Source organism: Phasianus colchicus, chromosome 18 (genome assembly GCF_987193195.1).
Source record: "Phasianus colchicus chromosome 18, bPhaCol1.hap1.1, whole genome shotgun sequence".
Taxonomy (NCBI): domain Eukaryota; kingdom Metazoa; phylum Chordata; class Aves; order Galliformes; family Phasianidae; genus Phasianus; species Phasianus colchicus.
In genome coordinates this window covers 6857537-6881788 of record NC_143453.1, presented here as the reverse complement: position 1 = coordinate 6881788, position 24252 = coordinate 6857537, and the positions used below count along the sequence as shown (strand labels likewise).

The window sequence follows — 24252 nt, the reverse complement described above, 5'->3', positions numbered from 1 at the left end:
TAAGATGAGTTTATTCAGCGCCAGACTGCTCAGGAAGCAGGACTCCAAAACCTCTGCTGAAGAAAAGCAAGGAAAACAGGATGCGGAACAACTTGTGCCAAGCCAGACAAGCAATTAAAGCTGGGACAGCTCAGCTCACCGGCTCATCCAGTTCCTCTCCCAGACAATCCAGGCCAGCCGTGTCCTTTACAATCTCCAGCTCTCTGTCCAGCCCACTTCATACGTGTCCCAGACGACTTGCCCACCAGAAACTACACAAGACCTAACAAGAGACTCAGCTGAGCCTTCAGCCAGCCCTCCTTGCTTTCACCTCCACTGCTTTCAATGAAATTCACAGCCACCATTTCCCAGACCCATGCATACGGGGTGTGGGGACAGGATGGGCAGTGACCCTGGAACAGACAAAGCCCTGCAGAGCTGTTTGCACAGCAGTGGGCTCTGATACAGCGCTGTCTGCTCATCAGGAGAGTTTGGACAACTCATAATTGAATACTGTCAGTTTTTCTCCATAATTCAGTCCCTCTGGAGCCTTGCAACATACTTGTCATTGCACTTGGATTAGTGACTTATCTTGCCTCCCAAAGCAGCTATGGACTATAGCTTCGTCTGCTTCTGTTGGTGCTCATGTTTCAGAAAGCATTCGTTCTGACTCACAGCCCTTTTGGATTCTGGTTTCTAGAGGAACAAAACAGCATCCTTCAAAGCTCAGTTCTAGGCCAGTAGCGACTGTTACAAACACAGAAGCTTGTTGTTTTGTTTAATATTAAATATAGTAAGCTTTGTTAACATGCTTCAGCTTCCAAGACAGAGAGATCACAGACAAGAGCTGTCCCAGCATAAGCCACTGGGGATGAATCCCCTCCCAAACATTTTAACGATGAACAGAAGCAAAGGAATTTATCTGACATGATCTATAATAAGATTTCAATATAACATTCAGCCTACAGCATTTCTAAATATGGCCAAAGATCACTGAAGTTATTTGGCATTATTTCATCTTACAAGCATTTTCTTTCACTTATTCTGCTGTGTTTGCATACACAGGATTCCACATCCATCACTGAGCAAGGTCGTCTATTGTTCAGTGGGTAAAACAGGACTGGGGACCAAGGCTGGCAGGTGTAAAAATTGGATCACTGTTAATATACTTAAAAAAAAATAAAAATAAATTTTAAGAAATCCCAAACTTTTGACATCTACTCACAACCTTTGACTAGGAAAAGATGTAAGTTTCAACTTTAAACCAAGGGCTGAAGCAATTACAAAAGCAGATGGGCTTGTTTCTCCCTCTAATCTCCACGGCTTTCCAGCACACACCACCACGTCCATTTGGATACCTGAGATTGGGAACCTCCTCCACCTTCTGTAAAGCACTGCAAACCAAACCAAGCCACTGCTGAGTGGCACACTGCCTTCCTTCTCTTCCCAAACATCAGATCCCCAGAGGAAGAACTGCTAACCCAAGAGAAAACCAGAAAGTTGGATGCCAAGGTAGAAGGCACCATCATTTCTCAAGCAGAACCAAAACCCACTACACAAAATGCCCATAAGCACTCCTCCAGCAGCAAGGACTCTACCTGTGGTATCAGGACAGGAGACGGCCACGTGCATTCAGAAACATAAGCACCATTTGCAGCATGACTCTCAGCATGAAAGCAGGTCCACTCACCATGACAGTGCAGTCCTCAGAACCGCTGGCGATGACCTGGTCATTGTGGGGACACCAGTCTATGTCCAGCACTGGTCCTGTGTGCCCACACACCGTTGGGTAAGACTTGTCAATTCGGCCCGTCTGGAGGAGAAAAGCAAAGAGGAGAGCTGTGATACGTTGACAACACAGAGCACATCTCAAACAATAGAGGAAGACTCCTCCTGATGCTTCACTGAGGCTTTTAGTATTCAGTTTTATGGAATTTGGATTATCTTGTGCACCAGCAGAGGAAACGAGCCGGCGACTTTCTTCTTGGAGGCATCCCGTGGTGCAAACCAGCTCTGCTTGTGCTTCGTGACAGTGGGCAGCCACAGCTAAAGATAACCAGGCTGCAGCTCTAATTGCAGGGTGCTGCGGCGCTTTGAATTCACTAAGCCTGCTCGCTTTCATCCCAAAGGCATTTTGCTGAGATGGAAAGCATTTAAGGCGCAGTTAAGTGAAGCAAAACACTGTGTTACAGGACTAAATGATAAAAGTGATCCACCGACTGCCGCAGCAACGCCCTGACTGATCCCCACCTGCTCCTATGGCACACCCCATAGGAGCCACTATGTGCCACTAAAATCAGCTCCCCAGCAGAACAAGCCAACAAAATACCCCACGTGAGATGGATCCAGCAATGCCAACGCAGCACCCCTTTCACATCCTGAAGCCAGAGCAAGATTCCCATGGCTGCAGGGCCAGGAACTGCAGCCCCTCCCCTAAAGGATTTTGCTGCCCACATGGATGCATCAGCAAAACACGGCTGATGGAAGGCAGGGAGGGAACGTTTTGGGACAGATTCTTCACTTTTTGTGTTTAAATATGTGGAAGAAATAGTTGCCATTTCAATTCTGCCACTTGGTGGTGACAGCCTCAGCCATGGAGGGTCCTCCTGCTGACTTCTGTGCAGAAGGCTCTCCCTGTTCAAAGCTGGAGGGTCAGAATCAAGCTGGATGTGGGCTTTGGAGGACTGCTGACCTCCAGACCTCTCCTGCTGAGAAAACAAGACAGAGATCTGATGGATTCAGAGTTAAATCACAGGAACACCACAACACACATTTCCTGAATGGCCAAAATCAGGTTAAAAATAATAAAAGCTACAGTGAGCAGCAGCACACATCCATCACTTGTACTGCACACCTCTCCTATCTGCATGTGGACTGAGCTACGGAAAAAGATTCTTAATAAGGGAATAAAGAAAAGAAATGGATGGCCCCATCCCCTGCACAACCACCATGTAGAAAAAGGCTTTATTTGGAGGGAGGGGTTGGTTAAAAATTGAATTCTTATACTATAAGTGCTACTGCAGTCCTCCCAGGTTCGAGGGTTTGGTTTTGTTTCCTTTTTTTTTTTTTTTAATGTAATCTTTAATTAGTTAAGGATTTAAAATAAACCTCAAGCGCTGATACACAGCTTAAAATTAACTCAGTATGACTTCAAGAAATTAAATCCTTCTCAAAATCCATTACTGCTCTGCTTGAGCGACACTTCACCGTAACAGCTTTTGATGCTCTAAAAGCTGTGTTTTGAGAAGAGTTATAAAAGCCATAGAAAGTGAATCTGAGGACCAGTACCAGTGTGCTGGATGGTGCTGAGCAGGAGCACGCTCAAAGTTCAGGTCCTTTGGCAAGGGTGGGCTGCCCTTAAGAACTGACAGATAAGAACAAAAAGATCTGTTATTAAATCCAGAGAGGTCAGATAAGCAGCACGGGAAAACCATTCCCAGCAATGGCAGTTTTATCAATTAATGTGATTGTCTCCCAATGGCTTCTACGCCAGAAAAGGGTGACTGGCTGCAGGAAACAGCCCCCAGATGGTGGTAAAAATATCAGTGGGAACAGCTGCTTCCCCCAGGCCAGGCTATGCTCACCACCACCAAGAGGGAAGTGGCACTGAGTTGCACAAGGAGCAGCGATTTCACCACCTTCACTTTGCAGAAGTCTGAAGAAAGAAATCAGGTTGCAAGCACCAAGCCTGAAAGACAAACTGACCGCTACCTGTCCTCTTCCCTGAGCTGTGTGACAATCTCCAATTCTGCAAAATTGGATGGAGTGAAGCACGATGCACTCTGGGCACTGATCTTCCACCTCTGGTTGCAGCAGCTGGCCACGCACGTGGCACCCAGGAAAAATAATATGGGATGCAATGGGAGTGCATTGCTCTCTCGTGACCATGACAAATAGCCATTAGTCACTGCTAAACCAATCACAGTATCCACAGCTAATGTGGAAGATGATGAAGAGAGATGCTGATGGCTCAGTGCAGCGATCCCTTCCATCACTGCCTGCAGCCACTGAGCACAGCTTCCTCCCTCAGCATTGCACAAGGCTTGAGGAGCTGCAGCAGCCTTGCCTTGCACCAAGCACTACCTAAGCAGAAAGCATAGAGGGAACAATGCTTACCCCTCAATTTCCTACAGAAATAAGATTTCTGTAGCTCTAGTGCCTGCCTGCTCTTCCTTAGTGCATCAAGAACCTGATGATCCACTGCAAACAAGCTGATGGTAATAAATGAAAGCCATTAATATATTGCTTTTTTAAATCTAGTTGTTGCACACTTGTCTTGAATTCTCATCTTCCCCACTCAACATACACTACTGCTCGGGGCTGTGTGAGAATCTGAGCAAAATTTAGAGGAAAAAAAATCCTTTGTGGTCTTCAGAGGGACAGAAGGAGTCCACAGCCACATGGTAGAAAGGCAGCACTTCCCCTTCCGGAGGCTTTATGTAACGGCTCACACTCTGCCACCACAACTGAGAACTCCCTGCAGCAGCACTTTCTTCTTTGCAAGCTGCAAAGATTTTGCAAAGAGGGGGAAACAAATTGTCCCCAGTCCCCACATAGCACAGCCCCAGCACCACGGTGTTTGTGAGCAGCTTTCCCCAGCACGTCAGGAAACTCCCAGCAATCAGCCCCATGGAGCTGCTGTGTGCAGCATGCAGGAGAGGCTCCAAAGGAGCTGTGTGGAGCTTGCTTGTGGGGACTGGTGCACACCTCCTCACCAGGCTCCCTCCCTGTACATTCCCCGGGCCAAGGATCCCAGATCAGCTCTGCAGTCCAGCTCTGCACCGCTCTGCTCAGTGCCCATCACACACAATCTGCAGCAAATGCACTGTTTCCACTCTTCTTCCCCGACGCGCACAGCTCACTCCAATTAGCCTATTATCTGTGCTCCATAATGGATACAGATTAAAGCACTTTATCTACGGCTCGTCCCGCAGAGCAGCAGCTAACCCGCGGGAATTGCAATTCCCAGCAAGTCTGAAGGCTCCTGCTGGCGCACGGGGACGGTGAATCCCGGAAGGTCCACGCACAGGGCGGGAGGACAAAGCAGCCCGGCGGCACCGAACTCCGCTGACCGCAGCCCCGGCCACGCAAGGGTTAACCGGCTCGCACTTGCCGCGCCGCGGCTCCGCCCCCGCCAATCAGCGCGGCGGCTGCCGGCGGCCCCGAGCGCTGTCATGACCATATAAGGCAAAAAGCCGCGGTCGCCGCAGTGCCGCTGCGGCGGGCGCGGGAACGCGCGCGCGCGGCGCGGGAAAGGGCGGGGGAGTGACACGTGCGCGGCCCGGAACCGGCAGCGCCCGCAAAGCACAGCGGGCCCCGGAGGGATGAAGTGCTGGGGAACCAGCCGCAGAGTGGGGTATGGAGCCGGTGTTACGCGGGGGTTCCTGCGGCCTTTGCCGTGCTGACAGCTCCCGGAGGTCAGACTGTGAGAGTGATGCCCCAGGAGGTGGAAGGGTGCTGCTTTCCCGGTGGCTGGAGCTGCATCAGGTGTTAAACATTAAAAGCATACCAAAGGCAAGGTGTAAAAGTGACTGCTTTCATCTCCAGAACATAACAGCAAGCACTATGCTGTGGGAACTCTAACACCTGTGCTAAATGGACTCAATCAGAAGTCAAAATGGGTGGGGGAGGAGGGGGAGATGTTCAGGGAGCTGAAGGAGCAAGTGTCATCACTCACAGAGGCAGAAATAAAAGAGGAACACAGGAAGTGATAGAGCACGGCCTGCAGCGTGCTGTTCTGCAAAAGAAATCATCAGGCTGAGGGATTTAAGAGCAGCCGTCCTCAGCAACCAGCTACGCCTCAAACCTTGTCACATGGGAACACTGGGGAAATGGAAAACAGGGTGGGAATGTGGCTGAGGACACAGAAGTGAAGCCAAAGGATGGCAGGAGGAATCATTGACTAAATGAAAAAAAAATATATAAAAAAAACAACCCACCAAAAAATAACACATAGCAAGGGGAAAATAGGAGCCTGTCCTGGCAGAGCTGTGCTGCAAGGCATGCAGTGTCACAGCAACTGAGCAAGGGGTTTCCAACCCAGATCTGTGCTATGGGACCAGGCTTGGGCAGAAGCAGGACATGCAGCTTAAGGGCAGCCACATCCCAGAATGCTTGCAAAGAGCTGCTGAGGAGATGAGCAAAATGCAGAGCTATATAAGAGCCTGGGGGCTGGCTTGCTTCGTTAGAGCTAGCAAGGCAGAAGTGAAAACTTGCCACGTCTGCTCCTGTGATGCACTCCCCATCAGAATGCTATATTCATTTCTGGTCACCTCTGCTATTTATAACAGGATAGATCTGCACAGAGAGCTAGGAAAAAGGGCTGATAACAGACAGAACATTTGGAGACTACGGCTAAGAGAGGCATGAGTGTCACAAAGACAAAATGATACTAAAGAGGAATACTAGCTTTTCTTTTTTCCTGATTCACACAAATACAAAATGCCATCTCAAACAAAAAATAGGAAGGATTTGAAAGAATGAGGAAACACCAGGCGATGCTGGAACACACCACAGAGCACGCTTCCTGATCTGGTGCTCCTCTGCTGGAAAGAACCGTTTTTCTAAAGGGTTATGAACCCAAATCTAACTGCTTCTGTAAAGCAACACCATTCAGCTCTAAGTTTGTATTAAAATCAGTTTGTATCAGTACTGGACTACTGATTCTACCTAACATGGCAAGAATTTACACTAAATGCATAAATAAAGCCAGGCATGCAATTTTAGAAGCATCAAACATGCAGAATTGAGGAGAGCAAGAAAAATTCTCAATATGATCCCCTATCATTCTCAAGGACATTTATTTCCCTTCTATCTCATCAAGCTATCCATCTTACATATTGTAAATTTTCAAAGGAGAAAAAATTCCTGTGGAAAGAGATTACTAAGATGAAGTAATGCATTTAGGTTTGATGTTTCTTGCTTTTGTATTTAACCACGAACACATGAAGGGACTGGGGTGGCCAAGAGCCTGTCAAAGATTTTCAGGTTAGCATTCTTGTAATCTGACTGTGGTAAAAGCCAGCACATCAGAAAAGGAGAGGAGAGCAGCACTCTCCTGCAAGGATGAAAGATGCACTGTGGTTTTTTCCACGTGATACCTGGGGGGCAGAACAAATTTATAAGAATTTATTTCAGTCTGAGACACTGCTCCTGCTCATTTGTACACTTACATACCATAAAATTATGAGACTGGCAAAGAGATTTCCATGCCAATCTTTACAGCTTCCTCCAGCTATTTGATGCAGCCATTCTTGTAGCTGGTGGGCAGCAACCTATCCTTTGCTTTACAAAGGATAGGCCTGAGGAGCTACAAAATATTCAAAGGAAAGAGAAGTAAATTGTACATATAGCCTCATTGTGAGATTATTTCTGGAGACTGAGCAGCATTTGGCACAGAAAAAGTAAGGGACAGGCTAAGACGAAGCACTGCTTCTCTCTGTGTCAGGTACTAAGGGCTAGCAAGCCCTGGCTGCAGTGTCAGAACCCAGACATAGCCATACAGGCTGGGAGAGCTGCAGGAGAGGTGTGACAGCCCTGGAGCTGTTGTCTCACTGAACTAGTTCTTGTCTCACACCATACAACAGAAGTGTAAGGACAGGACAAGCAGCAGCCAGACCAGCTGTGCCATGGTCACAAGGGCTGTGCACATGCACTGCAGGGAGCAGCACCCAGCTGTGCCACCCACTCCATCCTGGTTTGCAAGAAACATTCCTGAATTTAGTGATTCTCATGAAGTTCAAGAAGCCAAATCCTGATGGCCAAAAAACCTGACTGCAGCGAGCACAAACGGAGAGGCTTTAGGAAAAGCACGAGTTCTACTCAGAAACCTCTGACATAAAGATTTGTTTTAGATCAGTCAAGCAAACTACTTATTTACTGTGTTTAATGCACGGGAAGCGTTACTCTCATTCCAGCAGCATTACATGTGCTCTTACATGGCACAACCAAGCAATGTTTGTCACAACACAGCAGAGACTTCACAGGCGTAGCGCCGCTCACAAACAAGCACTGACAAGGGAAAGCTGAGCACCTTAACAGCAAGAAACTCAGCAGCACTCACCTTGTGCAAAGGCAGCACCAGGAAGGCCCCGCCGCCGCTCGCATCCACGATGATTGCAACGAACCTGGGGTTCACAGCACAGAAGGAACTGTCCCAAGTGACGCGGGAGACGCGGATGTCATCGTAGCACTGGTCGTTCTTCACTGCCTGGCCGAACACATGCCGGAATTTGCTCTGTCGTACCACTCGCCTCATTGTGTCTGTAGAAAAAAGGAATGGCAGAGGGTGGTCAGCCACATGCAGGGATGTGCTGCTTGTCAGAAGGCAAGTCAAGGGCTTGTCACCTCGCTGTCACCCAGCCCCACTGATACACAATGCAGTTTCACACACTGCTGCATTCACAGGGAGCTTCCTGTAGACCTGCTAAGTTCTCAAGTTGTTTTACATTTAAAAAACAACACAGGTTGCCTCATCCCTGACACAACCAAACCGCACGTTCGAGGCTGTTTCACAGAAAGAGCTTGCTGGTTAAGTGTCAGTACTGCTATTGTAGACGCTCTTTCTGCAGCAAAGGAAGTCCCTAATCCTAAAAGCAGTTTTTAGACAAGTCTCCGCATATTTTCAGGGATAAATCTGGGCTTGGATTGAACTTGTTTACTTTCAAGTCAGACAGGGTCCAGAAGATGTAAATAAAAATGCAAGCTCTCAAAATCCGGTGTTCCTGTGAAGTGGTTCCACATGTCAGCCAGCTTCCACTTCTTTCTTCTCACTCCAAAATCTCACTAAAAAAATAATAAAATTAAGTTTCCTAGGCAGAAAGGAGTAATGGAAACAACCTAATGACTCAAATTAACTTAGCGTGTCTGTAGCACTTCTCTTGAGACAAGTATTTTCAAGAAGACTTGAGTTAAAATAGAGGGAAACTGACCAGCATGGAAAATTCCAGTGCTGGATGAAGATTCAGGTAGGGGACCTCGTGTGAATCCCAGCCCTGGAAGCAAGCATCCACCTCCTGTCTTGCTTCCCAGAAACTCCCCACGTGGAAACAGCGCTGGGAAAGCCACAGTGCTTTGCAAGGCTGCTCCATGCAGACCCAGGCTGATGCCCAAGTGAGAGGCTGAGCAGGGTGTGAGTGCATCTCTGCTTTTTGATGATGAAAGGCTGTGCATCCATCTGACTGCAGCACCTTTGCGTGAGAGCACTGAAAGAGACTGCAGAATGAGCAGCGTTTGTAGTCGTGAGGTTACAAAGAGCTGCAAAACTGGAGCAAAGCACTCATCAGAGCTGGGAAATCAGCAGTCACACGGTGTTTGAAGAGAAGAAAAACGTTACAATTAGTGTCACAGGCAGCTACAGAGCAAAACGCTCCACTCCAGGTGTTTGTAAGAAAAAAAGCACTCTGCCTGCTTCCCACTAGATCCCCCTGAGCACCAAGCAGCCCCACCGTCCCCTGCCATCACAAGGTTCTGCCCAGGTGAGGGCATGACAAGGATGGTTTCTGATGGTCTGTTCAATCTCCCAAATGAATTCCATCATTTTGAAGATACAGAAGTGCCTTAAACACCATTTTGTAATCACAGAGTTGGAATGGACCCCCAAAGGCTGTCTGTTCCCACTGCCTGCAGTGCACGGGGACACCCACAGCTCCATCAGTGCTCACAGCCCCATCTCCTGACCGTGGGTGTCTGCGGGGATGGGGCACCAACACCTCCCTGGGCACCCTGTGCCAGTGCAGCTTATAGGAAAAAAAAAAAAAAAAGCAACTGTGATTTTTAAATGCAAAACACTGCAAACTATTCCAATTCCCAGATGAAAAAAAGCTAGATGCAACTTATTCATGATTACTGTCACCTTACAGATGAACTTAGGCTTCCTCTGTCAGTTAGTGGAATTGCACAACGCACGTTCTGCCACACATTGCACTTAAAACCACGGAGCTGCTCTGGGCTGGGCACACCCAGCAACAGCACAGCGCAATGGAAGCCACCAAGCAGCAGCAATACGAGCACGAAGCACGGCCCGCCGGCGCCATTTTGTGCTCTCAGCAGGCCTCAGCAAAGCCTGACCCAAGAAACACTTCAGCTCAAGATGCCTGAAAGAAACAAAACGTGTCGTCCTGTTGCTGCTTGAGGACTGGCAGAGACGTTGCATGCAAGAAACACAGCTCCACACCCAGTTGCTAATCTATTGCATAGATGCAAAGAGGCTGGGCCTACTCCCAGTGAGCCATTAGTGCTGCATGGCTGTGGGACACAGAGCTTTGGGTCCACTGCTGCGAGTCCTGTCCTTGGCACTGGTTCTGAGGGCTTCCAGTGCTGTTCCCATCCCCAGTACCAGCCACACACTGCCTTGCTGGTCACACTGGCTCCCTGGTGGGAATACAGCCTGTTCTCATCCCACTGATGTTTCAGAAGAAGGTAGAAAGATGGCTTAGGCTGTCTCGTGAAGTTAACGTGCAGCAAACTGCCCACCATCAACATATGGTACGTGCAGGGGTTTTGTGATTCGTCTGCTTTAGTGCTGAGATCATGGACAGGGTGGTTAATAAAAGGGTTTTTGTATAGCTTGGATAATTATATCTCTCCCTCAGTCCATCAATACCTGAACACCATCAGGAAGTCCCTCTCAAGCATTCTATTTTCTCCAGTAATAAAATCCTACTATGGTATTTCCCTCATTTTTACCATTTCCCAGGATTTTTACCATTTGACGGGGTAAATTTCTTGTTTTCCACAACTGACATTTAAAATCACAGAGAGCCAGATGTATCCCAAAATACCCCTATTTGTTCCAAACCGATTTGTTTGAGCACACCTTCACTGCCCTCTTCCCCCACCTACAGCTCATCATTCTTAGCAGGAGCTCTCCATGATGAACACATGGTGAACAGCCTCTGAGTCCTCATTTCCATAGCAAAGGGAGTGATTCTTGGCTTTGGATCACAGCCATTTTGATCTGGCTGCTCTCCAAAGAGAAGTGGAGAAAAAAATAAATGTGCAGGCTCCAGCTATAAAGAGCAGCAAGTATGGATCTTCCCGCACAGCACAGAAAGTGGGCAGGTGGAAAACAACACGAGGTTAGCTCAATCCTGAGCACCAAGAAGAGTCATCTTCTCCCTCTGCCAGCCTCTTGTGAAAATGCAAAGAGCGTTTATTCAGTATCCTAATTTGTCTCTCAGTACTGAAGTGTGAAGGATCGCTCTTCCACCACTCACAAAATGAGCAGAATTTGAAGCTCCATCCCTGGGGACACCCAAGGTCAGGGGATGGGGCTCTGAGCACCTGATGGAGCTGTGGGTGTCCCTGTGCACTGCAGTGGAGTTGGATCAGATGTCTTTTAAGGACCCCTTCCAATTGAAGAGATTCTATGAATCTAATTTGCTAACTGGGCTGGGACAGGTCCTCCTGGTCATCAGCAGAGGTAGGATGAAGGTAGGGCAGCACTCAGCCTGCTCGCTCACAGGATCACACAGTGAAATGCCAAAATTTATGCCGATCTGATGTCTGGAAAGAGTGATGCAGCCTTCGGTATCTGCAAAACCCTGCAAGGCTTCTGGTATCCAGAGCAAATCCATAGCCAAACAGGGCCGGGCTTGGGCAACAAACTCAGCATTAAGCTTTCAAAAGGGAAGGATAATTAGATCGTGGTCGCTGCCGCTAAATCTGAGCTGAGGAGCTGGAACAATCTTCGTACACTTGCTAGACAGGAAATGCTTTTTTTTTTTTTTTTTTTTGGTAAAGTACAACTTTGGAGGATTTAAAGCCTCACTGCTGCGAGTTGAAAGGAGTTTGAATTTTGCCAGAGTTACAGCCCTCAGCAAAACGAGAACAGAAGCGCTCGACGCCCTGCAAAGACAGTGACAATAGAAGTGCTGACAGCTCTGTGCCTGAACTGATCTCCTGGACCCGCTCGGGGGCACCGACATCTTGCATGTCCTGTGCAGAACACAGACTTCCACTTCCAGCCTTTTCTTTCCTCCCCAAATGTCAAGTGACGTTCAGCTGAATTTTACCTCGCATTCAGCTCCGTCTCCCACTGCCATATGGTTCAGGCTCTGGCCTTTGTTCCAGTCTTTAAAAGGATCTCAGAAATGCAGAATGCCATCAGCCATACTTGCACAGTGATACTTTTCATCCCATTTCTTTCTGATCTCCCATCACGATGTATCACAAGAGTTACCATGAGTTTGCCCATTTTCCTGTTTATAAAGGATTTATCTGTCTAGAGAAGCCAACAGATGTATTTCTGTGGCTTCGGAGGGTTTTCAGGCTGCTTATGCAAGAGGAAACGCATCCTGCTAGGGAACACTTACAGGAAAACCCCCCACTAATGGCAAAATCCTGCTCAGCCCATGTGATTGTGATCCCTTCTGGAAAGAGCGACATTTGAAAGAAAGGGCTGGATTCAGGCACAGCCAGCCGGAGGCTATGGCTAAGGGAGGGGGGTACAAAGTAACCAGCCTGGGAGAACGGCGCTTCCTTATAAAACGCTGCTTCTTTTGGGGCTGGAAAGGAGCATGGCTTTCCCTTAAATGGGAAACTTGAAGATAAGCAAGAGTTGCATCTGTTTATGGTAAGCCCCAAACTCCATTCAGCACCAGCTTTATTGAAGGGATTCCATGCGCTGCAACGGCGGCTTTGAAATAAATTCAGTCTCAGATAACGATCAACAAATGCAAAGCAGATAAGGAGAAAGACCAAGGCACTGTAGGCAACGTTACCAGAGCAAATCACTATTGATGCCCACCATGAGGGGACACCTGCCTTGCTGCTGACATGGAGAGTCCCTTGTCTCCCTGCCATGATTCTATCACTCCACATACGACTCTCCCCCAGCAAGGGGGTGGTGGGTGTGTGACTGCTCCATCCCAACACACGTGAGGAAGGGAGCAGCTGAGCACTGCCCAGGTATTTCCTAATCACTGCATGCTGGCATTTCTTCATCTTGGAGTGCTGGGTTGTGCAACCTCAGCACATCCTCCGCGAGCCACGCATGTGCTCCGTGTGCAGTGCAAACACACATCTGCCTGCAGACATATGCTTCACAGCCTTACCATACTGCACAGGACAGCACCTTAAGAACATCTCAGAGGAAACATCCAGCAAAAAGAAAAGCTTGCCAGATCATTTTAAGGGCATGGATCACTAAGCCCAAAGCAGCATGCCAACCTGCAGGGGTCACCCAGGCAAGCAGTGCTGGGCAGGCTATGATGGGTTGCACAGGCTGCAGTGTACAATGGCAGTCAGAGTGCAGAACCAGCACAGCACCAGTAAGGCTGCAGAAGCGCATCTCCCTTCCTGAGCAAAATCAATGGGCACAGCCTCATAACGTCTTGCCATATTTAGGCAGGGGGAAGCAGAAGGGAAAAAATAAAATAAGAAATCACATGACCACAAAAACTGCAGCTCGCCCTACCACGCTGCATGAAAGCTCTGGTAGAAAAGGGAAGCGCTTGACTCAGTCCTACTCTGTTCAACTTCACACTATCACCTCTATGGTGTCCCATTTCAAATCAATTCATACTAAGCCCACTGCTGACAGAACTTTTGTTTTCAGATGTTCAGAGTTATTTAAACCCAGGGTGTACACTACTACAGATGGTCACAATCCCAAAATACATCATATTTGCGCACAGATTATTTTCAGTCTTTGGTTACTTTAGTCTAGGTTGAGCAAGACTCTGCCATCTGATTTCACTTCACTCTAAAGACAAAAAGCTGCAATCTGAACTCAATGCTGAAATTTCCAGCTGTTATACTACTGGCAAGATTCTATTTTGGGATGGGAACCTAAGCCACAAACTACCAGGGAATTTGATTATATCTCAACTGGGGAGCACAGCACACTCAAAAATGTAATGCAACCCAAACTTGAAATAAGCTGGAATTGCAGTCCTGGACAAAGTGCAAGGTGCTAGTTCTAACCTGTGAAATACTTGATACCACTGTTTTTCAGAGGTGTACCAACGCTCCCATCTCACACACACTGTTGGGAAGCACTGCCCCATGCTGGGGCTAATGTTCCTCATAAGGGCATGTAGGGATGCAGCAGATATTTTCACTTGAATTGCATACCTGGAAACCTTCATCTTCTTGGGTGCACAACCTTATTATTCACATTGTTTTGTTAGACAGTAAAGGTTAAAGCTACATTACATCATTTACTGTAATTTGCAGTGGATGCTCTCCTGCTGCCCTATCCCAACAGCAGTCTCCAGCTAAACCTCCTTCCTAGCCTGCATCTTTTGTAACATCTTCTGTCATGCCACAGGTATCACTGATATGTGATGTGTTTGGGAGATATGTGGATGATGGCAATTTCATACAGACTGGACAAGAAGGGTCAATAAAAATGAAAAACGTGTAATAACCAAAGACGAGGGAGAACAAAGCAAAGAAGCAAGCATTAAAACCCAGGACAAGATCTCACAATGGCACATAACACATGCCTTCCCCATGCTCTCCTGCTAATGCCTTTCTTCTACACTTTCTCCACTGGAGTAAACACCACAGATTGCTTCCTTGCACACTGTACAACATCTACTGCCAAGAGACAGCAGTAGACTTCCAGCGTTGAACAACAGCCCTATGAACTTCAGCCAGAGACATTACACCAGCGTGATGGAAGATGCTACTTACACCCCTGGGGACTGACTGCATCACCTCAACAGTAAGAGCAGCATAACCCACAAAGTAGAGAGCAACAGGGCTTCAGACCATGCTCTGACCCTGAGGAAAACACGAGACAGAGAGCACAGCCCTTGTGCAGAGCTGCAAGTCAGCCAGCCTGTTCTGACAGCCAAGCTCCAGGATGCCTGTTAAGAGAAGTATGCAGATAAAAATGCTTGCTCCATACAGCTGACCTAGTTCTCTTATCAGTGCAGCAGAGCTAACGGGGAAGTACCAGTCTGTTTGAGGCTGCTACTCCGATTTGCTGAATTCTTCTGCTCTCTTGAAGGTTACATGAAGCTTCTTCTGAGAACATTTGTATTCCTGAGTGACGTATCACAAGGCTTTTCTTCTCCCTTCTTTTAACCTGGGAGATGAGCTTTGCGTGAAAGCACAGGAGCAGCTAAGGGTGGTGGTTAAGAATGCTGAAAGGGCTCTTCCCCACCAGACCTTCATTAATTTCTTACCAAACCATTAGTCTCATAATCCATCCCACCACATCCCACCATTCCTAATTCCACTAATTTTCCAAGGCACAAGTGCTTTTCTCTAGCACAACCAAGCCCTACCAGCAGGAAAGGACTGTATTTTCTCCTGAAGCTTCAATCATAGGTCCTCAAATGAAGTAAACTGCAAACCTAAGCCTCTGTGCAACAGGAGCTCATCAGTATCCACTGGACCCAAAATAGCTCCTGATGCAGGAACGCATCATCTTCAGTGATGAACCTAACCTGGAGGCCAAACAGAAGCAGCATCCAGGAACTGGGAGCCCAACATAACGAATAACAGATGCAGGATTTCCCATTCCACACAAGTCAAGAGAAAGTGCAGTCATGAAGGTAATTTGATTAACATGGTGTTTTCTAAGGTAAGCATGTTTCCTGTCGAACCTCAGTAGCCTTAAGACATTAGTGGAAACATGCTGTTTCTCCTTGCTTATAGCTACGTGGATCACACCTTAAAACCCCAAAAGATTTATCGAAAGGAGAAATCTCCAAAGGATTTGATGAACCATTTTCTGTTCCTCCTAAATTCCAACACATCACAGTGCCCAGATGTACCACAGAACTACAAACACTGAAGATGCTTTGAAGAAAACCTATCTCATGGATGAAGTGTTCTCCAAGCACCCTGCAGCACCTCAGCCTGAGCCCCACAGGGAAACCCAGACCCACGGAAAGTGTTTTGCTATAAACACGAAGGCAGCTGGGATGCAAATTCCTCACCACTTTGAAATAAAGCAGAAACGTCAGCTCAGCACAGCCAGGACAGCAGAGCTGCCAAGTGTGACTCAGACTGACCGAGCTCTGCAAACGGCCCAGCCATTGAACTAGATGATCTTGGAGGTCCCTTCCAACCCAAGCCAATCTACGATAGTTGTCAAAGGCAAGACAGTATCCTCAGCAGAGGGGACATAGAAGGTTCAGGTTGGACAAACGTGAACACATTTCAGATTTTAATGCCGGACGAATAAGCTGCAGAATGAATCTCACTTCCCACAGTTGGAACTGGCATGTCCTTCTCCAGATTTCCATTTGCTGTCCTGCCAGCAATTCTGGCCAAGCAGCCTGTAATTCAGCGAGCACCATTGTCATCCTGTCCTGTTTCCATAATGAGTAACTGGAAATCAGGGTTGGGCTAGATCATAGTATCATTAACGCTGGAAAAGACCACCAATATCATCTAGTCCAACCCCATACACCCACCAAGCCCAGTAGCTGTTCCCTCAGTGCCACATCTCCATGTTTCTTGAACACCTCCAGGGACACTGACCACACCACTTCCCCAGGCAGCCTGTGCCAGTGCCTGAGCGTCTTCTGGAGCAGAAATTGTTCCTACTGTCCAACAAAAACCTGCCCTCGTGCTACTTAAGGCCATCACCTCTTGTCCTACAGCTGTTACCTGTGAGAAGAGGCTGACCACCACCTACCTGTAGAGAGTGATAAGGTCAATCTGCTAACTCAATTTTAGATCCCTGTCCCACAGTATCAACTACAGCCATTCCAATCTTTGCTTTAACAGAGGGCTGAGTTTAAGCATCTCTGTCCAACAGCTGCTCTGCTCACGGACCCAATGTCTGGCACAGGCAGCAGAGACATGGGCACAGCCTGGCCTCAGGCAAGGCAGGAAGAATCACAGCCCCTGGTGACCTTTAAGCTTTACCTACCTGCTGTCTCGACAGTCACGTTACTGCATGCACAGCCTCAGCTTTCAACCCTCCAACAGAGCTCCTGTGGCATTTACAGCACTGCGGGAGGAACAGCCAAAACAACAGGCAGCATCGCGTCGAGATAAGCCCCAGCTGCTTTTCGTGTGATCCTTCGTAGTGCCTCAGAGCTCCCCTTGTAGACCAATGTGGCAAGCACTACATAAAAGGAACTGAGAGATAACCTTTGCCCCCAGAGAAACATCAGGGAGCGAAGCGAGGAGTGCACAGATAACACACGAGCATCCAAAGCATGGTGAAACAGGAGGCAGAATCCAGGCTGCATTGAGAGAAGCTGTGCAGAACCTGAACGAATCGCTCCAGAGATGGCTGGGGCCAGGAAAAGAAATGCTGAAGGCACAACATGCAGCTCAGAGCAAGGACAGCTGTGCCTCCAAGCCACGCTGCACCAAGGCAGGGCTGTGTCTGGCAGCTGGCTCCCCATTTCTTCCTGCCTTGCAAACTGACCTCAGCAGATCAAAAATGAAAATTACTCTCCCCTCCCCCCCACCCCAGGACCATTGAAAACTCAAAAAAAAAAAAAATTCAATTAATCCTCCTCCTGTTCTGAACAAGGCAGCTTTGTGGCCACTGACTCCATTCTTCACTGCAGTGCTTCCATCAGTCACACGGTACGAAATCAGCTGAGCAGTTCAGGGTGTGAATGGCCATCTACGTGCACACGCTGTGACCTGTGCTGGTGCAACAGCAGAGCTGCCCACAGAATCACAGAATGGCCAGGGTTGGAAGGAACCTCAAGGATCATGAATCTCCAACCCCCCTGCCACATGCAGGGCCACCAACCTCCCCATTTAATGCTAGACCAGGCTGCCCAGGGCCCCATCCAGTCTGGCCTTGAACACCTCCAGGGACGGGGCATCCACAGCCTCTCCAGGCAGCACCTCACCACTCCCTCTGTAAAGAATTTCCCAACCTAAATCTCCCTCCCTCAACTTAAAACCAACCCTACACCTGAGGAGCCCAGCACAATGCATGACCTCCCGTTTCCCACTCGGAAACAAGAAACATTTGCAACGCTGCCTGGCCTCAGTGCAATGAAAACCACAACCCAATGCCAAGCATACACCCCAAACCACCGTGTGTTCAGGATACCAGCATGCACTGAGCGACTGTGAGAGGCTTGAGTACTTCAAGTGAGTGGAAAAACCGTATCTAAAAGTATCTCTGAGACACCAGAACTGCTGCCCTTGCCACGTGTGTGCCCATGGCCATCTCTGTGCTGAGCAACTGGCCAGCTCCTAGGGGGCAGAGCGATTACTGCAGCTTCGTTATTGCCTGCTAATCCCTGGTGGTGCTAATTATCTCCATTATCAGTCTGGCTGACTGTGCCTGAAACACACCCAATATCCAAATTTGCAGGACCAGAGGATGTCAAATCCCTGCCAGATCCGCACAGAAAGAGAATCCTGCCAGATGCAGCATTACAAGGTGGCACTTGATGCATTTACGTGAGATAAACAAGAGCTTCCCAGGGACTGGAGAGCACAGTCACTATGGCAACTACATGCAGAACAGGGACCAAGTTCCCACATCGCAGAGCACTCGGACGACCCAAAATCCCAGATCCTGGAGCTGCAGGTGGAATGCAGCACTGGAGCACATATGGAATGTAGGCAAAGATGCTCCAAGCCATATCCAGCCAAGATTTGGGGATAATTTTCACTTATTCTCGAGAGCCATGAGAAGAAAAAAACAAGAACCTTCTAAAAGAGAACTGACTTCAACACAAATGGCTGAAGCTGCAGAAGAGAGCTGCTAGCACATCTCGGCACAGCAACCCCATCAGGCTCAACGTAATCACTTTAAGTCAGATCCCACCACTACTCTAATGTTATTTCCACTGCTTTTCCAAATCAAATTATTAAAATGGAAACCAAGGAAAACCCAATTAAGACGAATCAGGAGGCCCAGCTCAGTGCCAAGTGGCAGTGCTGTAACTGAGCCAACCACCTCCGGCTTCCCCCTCTGAGCCCAGACCTCAGCACAGCCATCACACGTTGATAGTGAGAAACCTATCATCTATTGCTTGTTATCAGCAAAAAAAGAAAAAAAGAGAAAGCAACACTGATGAAGAAACAAAGTGATAACGCTGAAGGAATCATCCTTTCTCCTATGCAGACAATTCCTCCTTGGTATCTAAACCATAAACAACGTTGTGTTTTGTCACCTCTGAAGCAGGGAGACCTCTTCTATCGCAGGGCACCAGGCAGACAGGCTCTGACAGAACTGATGGTTTCCTCCCCTCCAGAAACAGACACCATTTTTCTGAATTCTGTTGAGTTCCTTGCTAGCTCCTGCCCTGCAGAGCTGGATTTTAGAGCTGTTATGGTATTCCATCACAGGTCCGCCCCAATTCAGGAGCACTTGGTGACCTCTTAGAAGGATGACCACTGTTAAGAGATTACATCTGTCTTATTAGCATGAAGGATCGCGTGGCAAAAGCGTAAAGAAAAATCATCGATTTGAACAAGCACACAGCAGTGCCTAAACATCACCTTCCATTTCATGCCAAATCACTACCTCCAGCCATATCCTGCTGCTCGTTCCGACCATTTCTTATTCACTACATAAAACTACAAGGCTAATTTACAGCAGAATGAATGCCATGATGCTGCAACCAGGAAGAATTTCACTATGCCTATTGCGGAGGAGCACCCTTCACACTGGGTGAGCCGACCCCAGCATCACCCTGAAGTGATGTGAAGTCGCCTGTTGAGCAGCCAGACCTCAGAACAACTCAAAGAATCAATTTTTATGTTATTACTCAGATGGGAAAAACAGAATGAGAGAATCCTATCAGCAGATCAAGAGCACTGAAAGCCATCCCTACCTACATGTGCACAGCTGGAACCATCAGCACTCACCTCCACCTGTCCTGAGACACAGCTCTCAGCCCAAAGCCTTTCTAACCCAAAGTTCTAGGTGGGGGAGGCTGCAGGGAGAGAACTAAAAGAGAGCACAGACATATAATTCTTATGCCTGTGCCCTGTAATGCCGAAAACTGGGGCGCTTCAAATCCTCAGCGAGTTCTGCTCCGACGCATCCTTACAGGAGGGCTGAGATTATCACCAAAGCCCTCAGGAAAACAAAACCAAAACAAACAAAACCACGTTTTAAAAGCCAAGAGAAAATGTGCCTGCAAGCTCGCAGAAAAGGACATTCCTGGCCCTGGGAGTGGTGCAGCGATGACCTCACCGAGGCGAAAACCCAGGCCAGGAAGTGTTTTGCTCACGTCTTCCAACTAGGAAGCTGGCATCCGAGCTAATTATATTTCCCGGCAATCAATAACCAAATTAAAAACATTAACATAAATTCTCCTACTACCGACACTCAACTTTATGCTGTAATGAGCCATTTTATGACACAGTCGTTAAAGTCTCTACCATTAAAGTTCAGTGTGATGCATGAAGCAGTCACCGAGTGCGGATCTCTCCCAGCCCTCCGCCGTATCTCAGAAGAAGGCTGATATTTTACCCTTCTGTGCATTCCATCCCATTGCCATTACACTGAATCTGCCTTTCGCTTGGAGTGCATCCCAGAAGTGACAGATGCAATAAGCATGAAGATTTAGCTTGAAAAATGCAATGATGTTTGAAAGGCAGCTCACTAGAAGACACGGCGGTGCCAACAGTGCACATAAAAGAGACACAGAGTGCTGATTAAAGCGATCTCTATACAAGGCTACAAGTGACCACTGAAAAATTACTGCCAAACACGCACCGACTTCATCACAACACCACTTCACCTGCTACCTTTGCTTGCACAGTTTGCAGCAAACACAGCTATCAGCTGCAAACACAGCATTGTCAATGAGTGCACAGGAATCTGCTCTTCCCCTGGAGCACGGGGTGATTGAATGGGGTCGAACTCAGCCCTGTGTGCTTATAAAGGCACGAGGCGGGGGGAGTAAGCAACACAACGAGCAATTTGGGTATAGCCCAGCTTGAAATGAAAGCAGAGCTGCTACTGGCAAAGTGGAAAGCGCGCTGCAGAGTGCTGCATTGCAAATGTCACTCCTCCACATCGCTGCCATCCTTCTTGCTGGGTCTAATCCACGGCACAGCTGCATGAATGGGCTGAATGGGCATGCTCCGACACACAGCCTGCAACTACAGCTGGGAACAAAAAACCCACACCGATGCACAGCACTCACCCTCCACAATAGAACTGCATCAATCAGTTGTACTTTTGTTTCTAGATAGATTGGAGAGAAACAAAAAAAAAAAACACCACCAACAACGAAAAAACAACAGAGCGAAAGCTGTCTCCTGCAGCACATTGTCTGGACGAAGGTACAACAGAGGGATGCTTATGCATGTCAGAAGGCTTTCCGTGCAGCACAGCAGAGCGGCAGCTGACGGCGGAGGCGCGGACAAGCAGCGTTCCGGCCCTCGGCGTGCTGCTGCCCGTGCTCAACAACAAAGCCCGGCGGCAGGGCACAGCCCGGGGCAGCCGGCATCGGGACAAAGGGCGGCTGTGCCGAGCCGAGCCGAGCCGAGCCGAGCCGGGCGGCACAGCGGGCGCTGCCGGCACCCAGCGGGCGGCCCCAGCCCGGCAGCGCTCCGCCGGATGCCGGAACCGCGGCGGTGCCGGAGCGTTTCGCTACCTAATAAGGAGGCGAGCGGCGAGAAACCGCGGTTTGCAGCCGCCCGCGCTCCCAGGGCGCTTCCCCCGCAGGCCCCGGGCGCTGACAGCCGCCTCTGAGGGAAGGGCCCAAGAAGGAAGGGCCCCGCCCGAGCATCCCCCGCGGCCACCGGCTGCTCCCTCTGGGCGGCCCCGCCTGCACTCGCCGCCCGGCTCGGCCCGGGCCCGGCCCTGCCGCCTGGCTGAAAGCACGGCCGCCCCAATTCCACCACCTCCACCCTACCGGGCGGCCCACCGCGGTCCCCGATTCCCCTCCCGCCGCCCCCGCGCACCGCGATCCTTCAGCCGCCTCCCCGCGTCCGCTCCTCAGCCCGGCGGATCCCCCTCCGCCACTGCCGCCTCCGCCGCCGCCACCGCCCGACTGACCGCGGAGCAGCGGGCGTAGGCTCCGCCCCCTCGTGGCCACGCCTCCCGGCTGCGTAGCCACGCCCCTTTCCCGCTGCTCGGATGAGTGGCAGTAATCTCGGCCAATGGCGGCGCGGCGTTCGCATCCACGCGTGGTCGCGCGCTCTGTCTCTCCCACCCGCCTGCTGACGGACGCCGCTAAAAGCCGCGGGGCTGCGGGGAGCGGCGGGCGGTTGTGTGTCAGGGATGGGTGAGGGTCTGGTTGTTCCCTTAATGGTTCTGGCAGTGCCAGAAGCAGCGCTGCTTCCCTCAGGCTCTCGGTCCCTTCCATCAGTGCCAGCTCTCCCACTAGGACGGTACCCACAGCGGTCCTCGCTGCTCCCCAGGCTGCCCCCAGGCTGCCCTCGGCCTCTTCCCTCACAGACAGCCCTGCTCTGTCACACGCAGCTCCTTGATGTGGTGACAACAAACCCTGCCCTGTGCTTTAAGCTAAAACACACTGCAGGTGGAGGTGCACAGAGCGTGTTTTTGGGGCTCCCCATGTTAGCAGAGCATGGCCAGAGCCAACAGCTCCTCACAAACCCCAGGCTGGTCTGTTCTCAACAAAAACACCGAACGGACCCAATGATTCTGGATTGAAATCAAGCCGTCGCCTCGTTGGGTCGCGCAGGTTCATCAGTGGGCACCCAGCTGCTGTAAAACCAGAGATGGAAGCTGGAAGCGAAGCCCTTCTGGGGATGCTGGTGTGGGGCTGCCCACAGCCGTGCTCCTATGGGGACATCAGGCTGTGCCGTGTTTACCATACATGGCCAAAACCCGAGGCTGCACGGCTTCCTCGTGTGTTTCAGCCAATATTGGCGAATCTGTTTGCATGTGGTTAAGGGGCCTGGCTGTGCAGGGGAGCGGCACGCCCATGGTTTCCTCTCTGTGTGGTGCAGAGCTGGGTGAGGTGGCTGTGGGGAGATGAGAGCCTCCTGTTCCCACGTGAAGGGCCTGCAGAAAGCCTCCGAGCTGCCTGTGTGTGAAGGGAGGAAGAAGCGACGTGTGCCTCGGCTCCAAATTCAACCATCAAACGCCATTGAATGTTTGGCTAAACTTCTACACAAGTCCAACAGCCAACCAGCAGGAAAATCTCCATTTCGTACCCCAGCAACACCTTGGGATGAAACGATACACCTCGAGATGAGAGCTGCATCCCAGCCAGCACCTGCCCTTGGCAGCAGTTAACATGAAATTAATGTCTTCCTCCCCAGAGCTCAGCCCTCGTCACACAAATGATCTCTTGGAATCTTAAAAAAAGTGGAAAACAAAAGCAACGTGGCAGCCCTACAGGGGGGGGGGGCAGACATGTAGGTAATCTGCAGTTTAATGGGTTTGGATGGTGATTCATGTTTTCCATCCAGGTACGTGACTCAGTGAAGGTCATGCAATGAGTCAGTGACAGCGCCGGTCCCGCTGCCATCGCTCTGCTGCGCTTATTGAGCATCTGGGGTAAAAGTTGATTGAAGCTACTCATGCAAAGGGATAATGGTACTGATAATAACATGATCTTGCATGTGTATAGCTCCTTTTAGCTCACGATGTGGTGTTTTAATCATTACTCTGGTCTGAAACGCAACAGGCAAGGTGGAACTACCCATCACTACACACAGCTTAGAACAGAAACCAGGTGAGTGTTGGCATCTACCTACAGTTTGAAACTAAAAGAGGGGAGATATAAGGAAGTTTTGACGCTGAGGGCAGTGAGGCACTGCACAGGGTGCCCAGAGAGGTGGTGCTGCCCCATCCCTGCACACAGCCACACTCAGGGGACGGGGCTGTGAGCACTGCTGGAGCTGCGGGTGTCCCTGTGCACTGCAGGCAGTGGGAACAGATGGCCTTCGGGGGTCCTTTCCAACTCCAACCATTCTATGATTCAAAGATGAGTGATATATAGAGGGGACGAAGTGAAATTTGCCCTGAGAAATCCAACCAGAGCACAGCCCTTGCAATAACCGCCCTGACCGACGTGTTCTGCTTTCCCTCTGCAGGGCAGCTCACTCGACACATCATTGGAAGAGTCACTGGGGCTGACTCAGAAGGAAGCGATACCTGTTGGATTTTCACTGGTGCTACATTAAGAGTCTGGTGGAAACGCTCCAAAGATCACTCAGCCCCTGACCTGCGTTAATGAGCCATGTCAATCCCAACAGACTACCATAGAAGGCGATAAAGAAATGACAGAAATTTCAGGCTGAAGTCTTCAGCAACAGAAAAGGATGGCCAAGGTTCTACAGACGCTCTCTGGTTCCTCTGTAAACACTAATCTTCATCACTTCAGCTGAATGAAATCACTCTAACGAACGGTACACAAATTATAGCCGAGCCTAACAGCTTGTCAAAATATG

At 49.4% G+C, this 24252-nt stretch overlaps 1 protein-coding gene across 3 annotated transcripts in view; it reads right to left on the bottom strand.

Annotated features, from left to right (window-relative positions):
* CORO1C (coronin 1C) overlaps nucleotides 1–24252 on the bottom strand; it is a 39707-nt gene that overhangs the window by 11135 nt on the left and 4320 nt on the right. The window contains exons 1-3 of one of the 3 annotated variants that reach the window (XM_031592471.2): nucleotides 21793–21950; nucleotides 8042–8241; nucleotides 1670–1792 (exon numbers count right to left, since the gene is read on the bottom strand). In XM_031592471.2, coding sequence (XP_031448331.1) covers nucleotides 1670–1792; nucleotides 8042–8236 — 318 coding nt within the window. In that variant the 5' untranslated portion in view covers nucleotides 8237–8241; nucleotides 21793–21950. Of the gene's footprint in view, nucleotides 1–1669; nucleotides 1793–8041; nucleotides 8242–16816; nucleotides 17335–21792; nucleotides 21951–24252 lie in introns of those variants that run through there. The other 2 variants (XM_031592472.2, XM_031592469.2) reach the window with 2 other exon arrangements.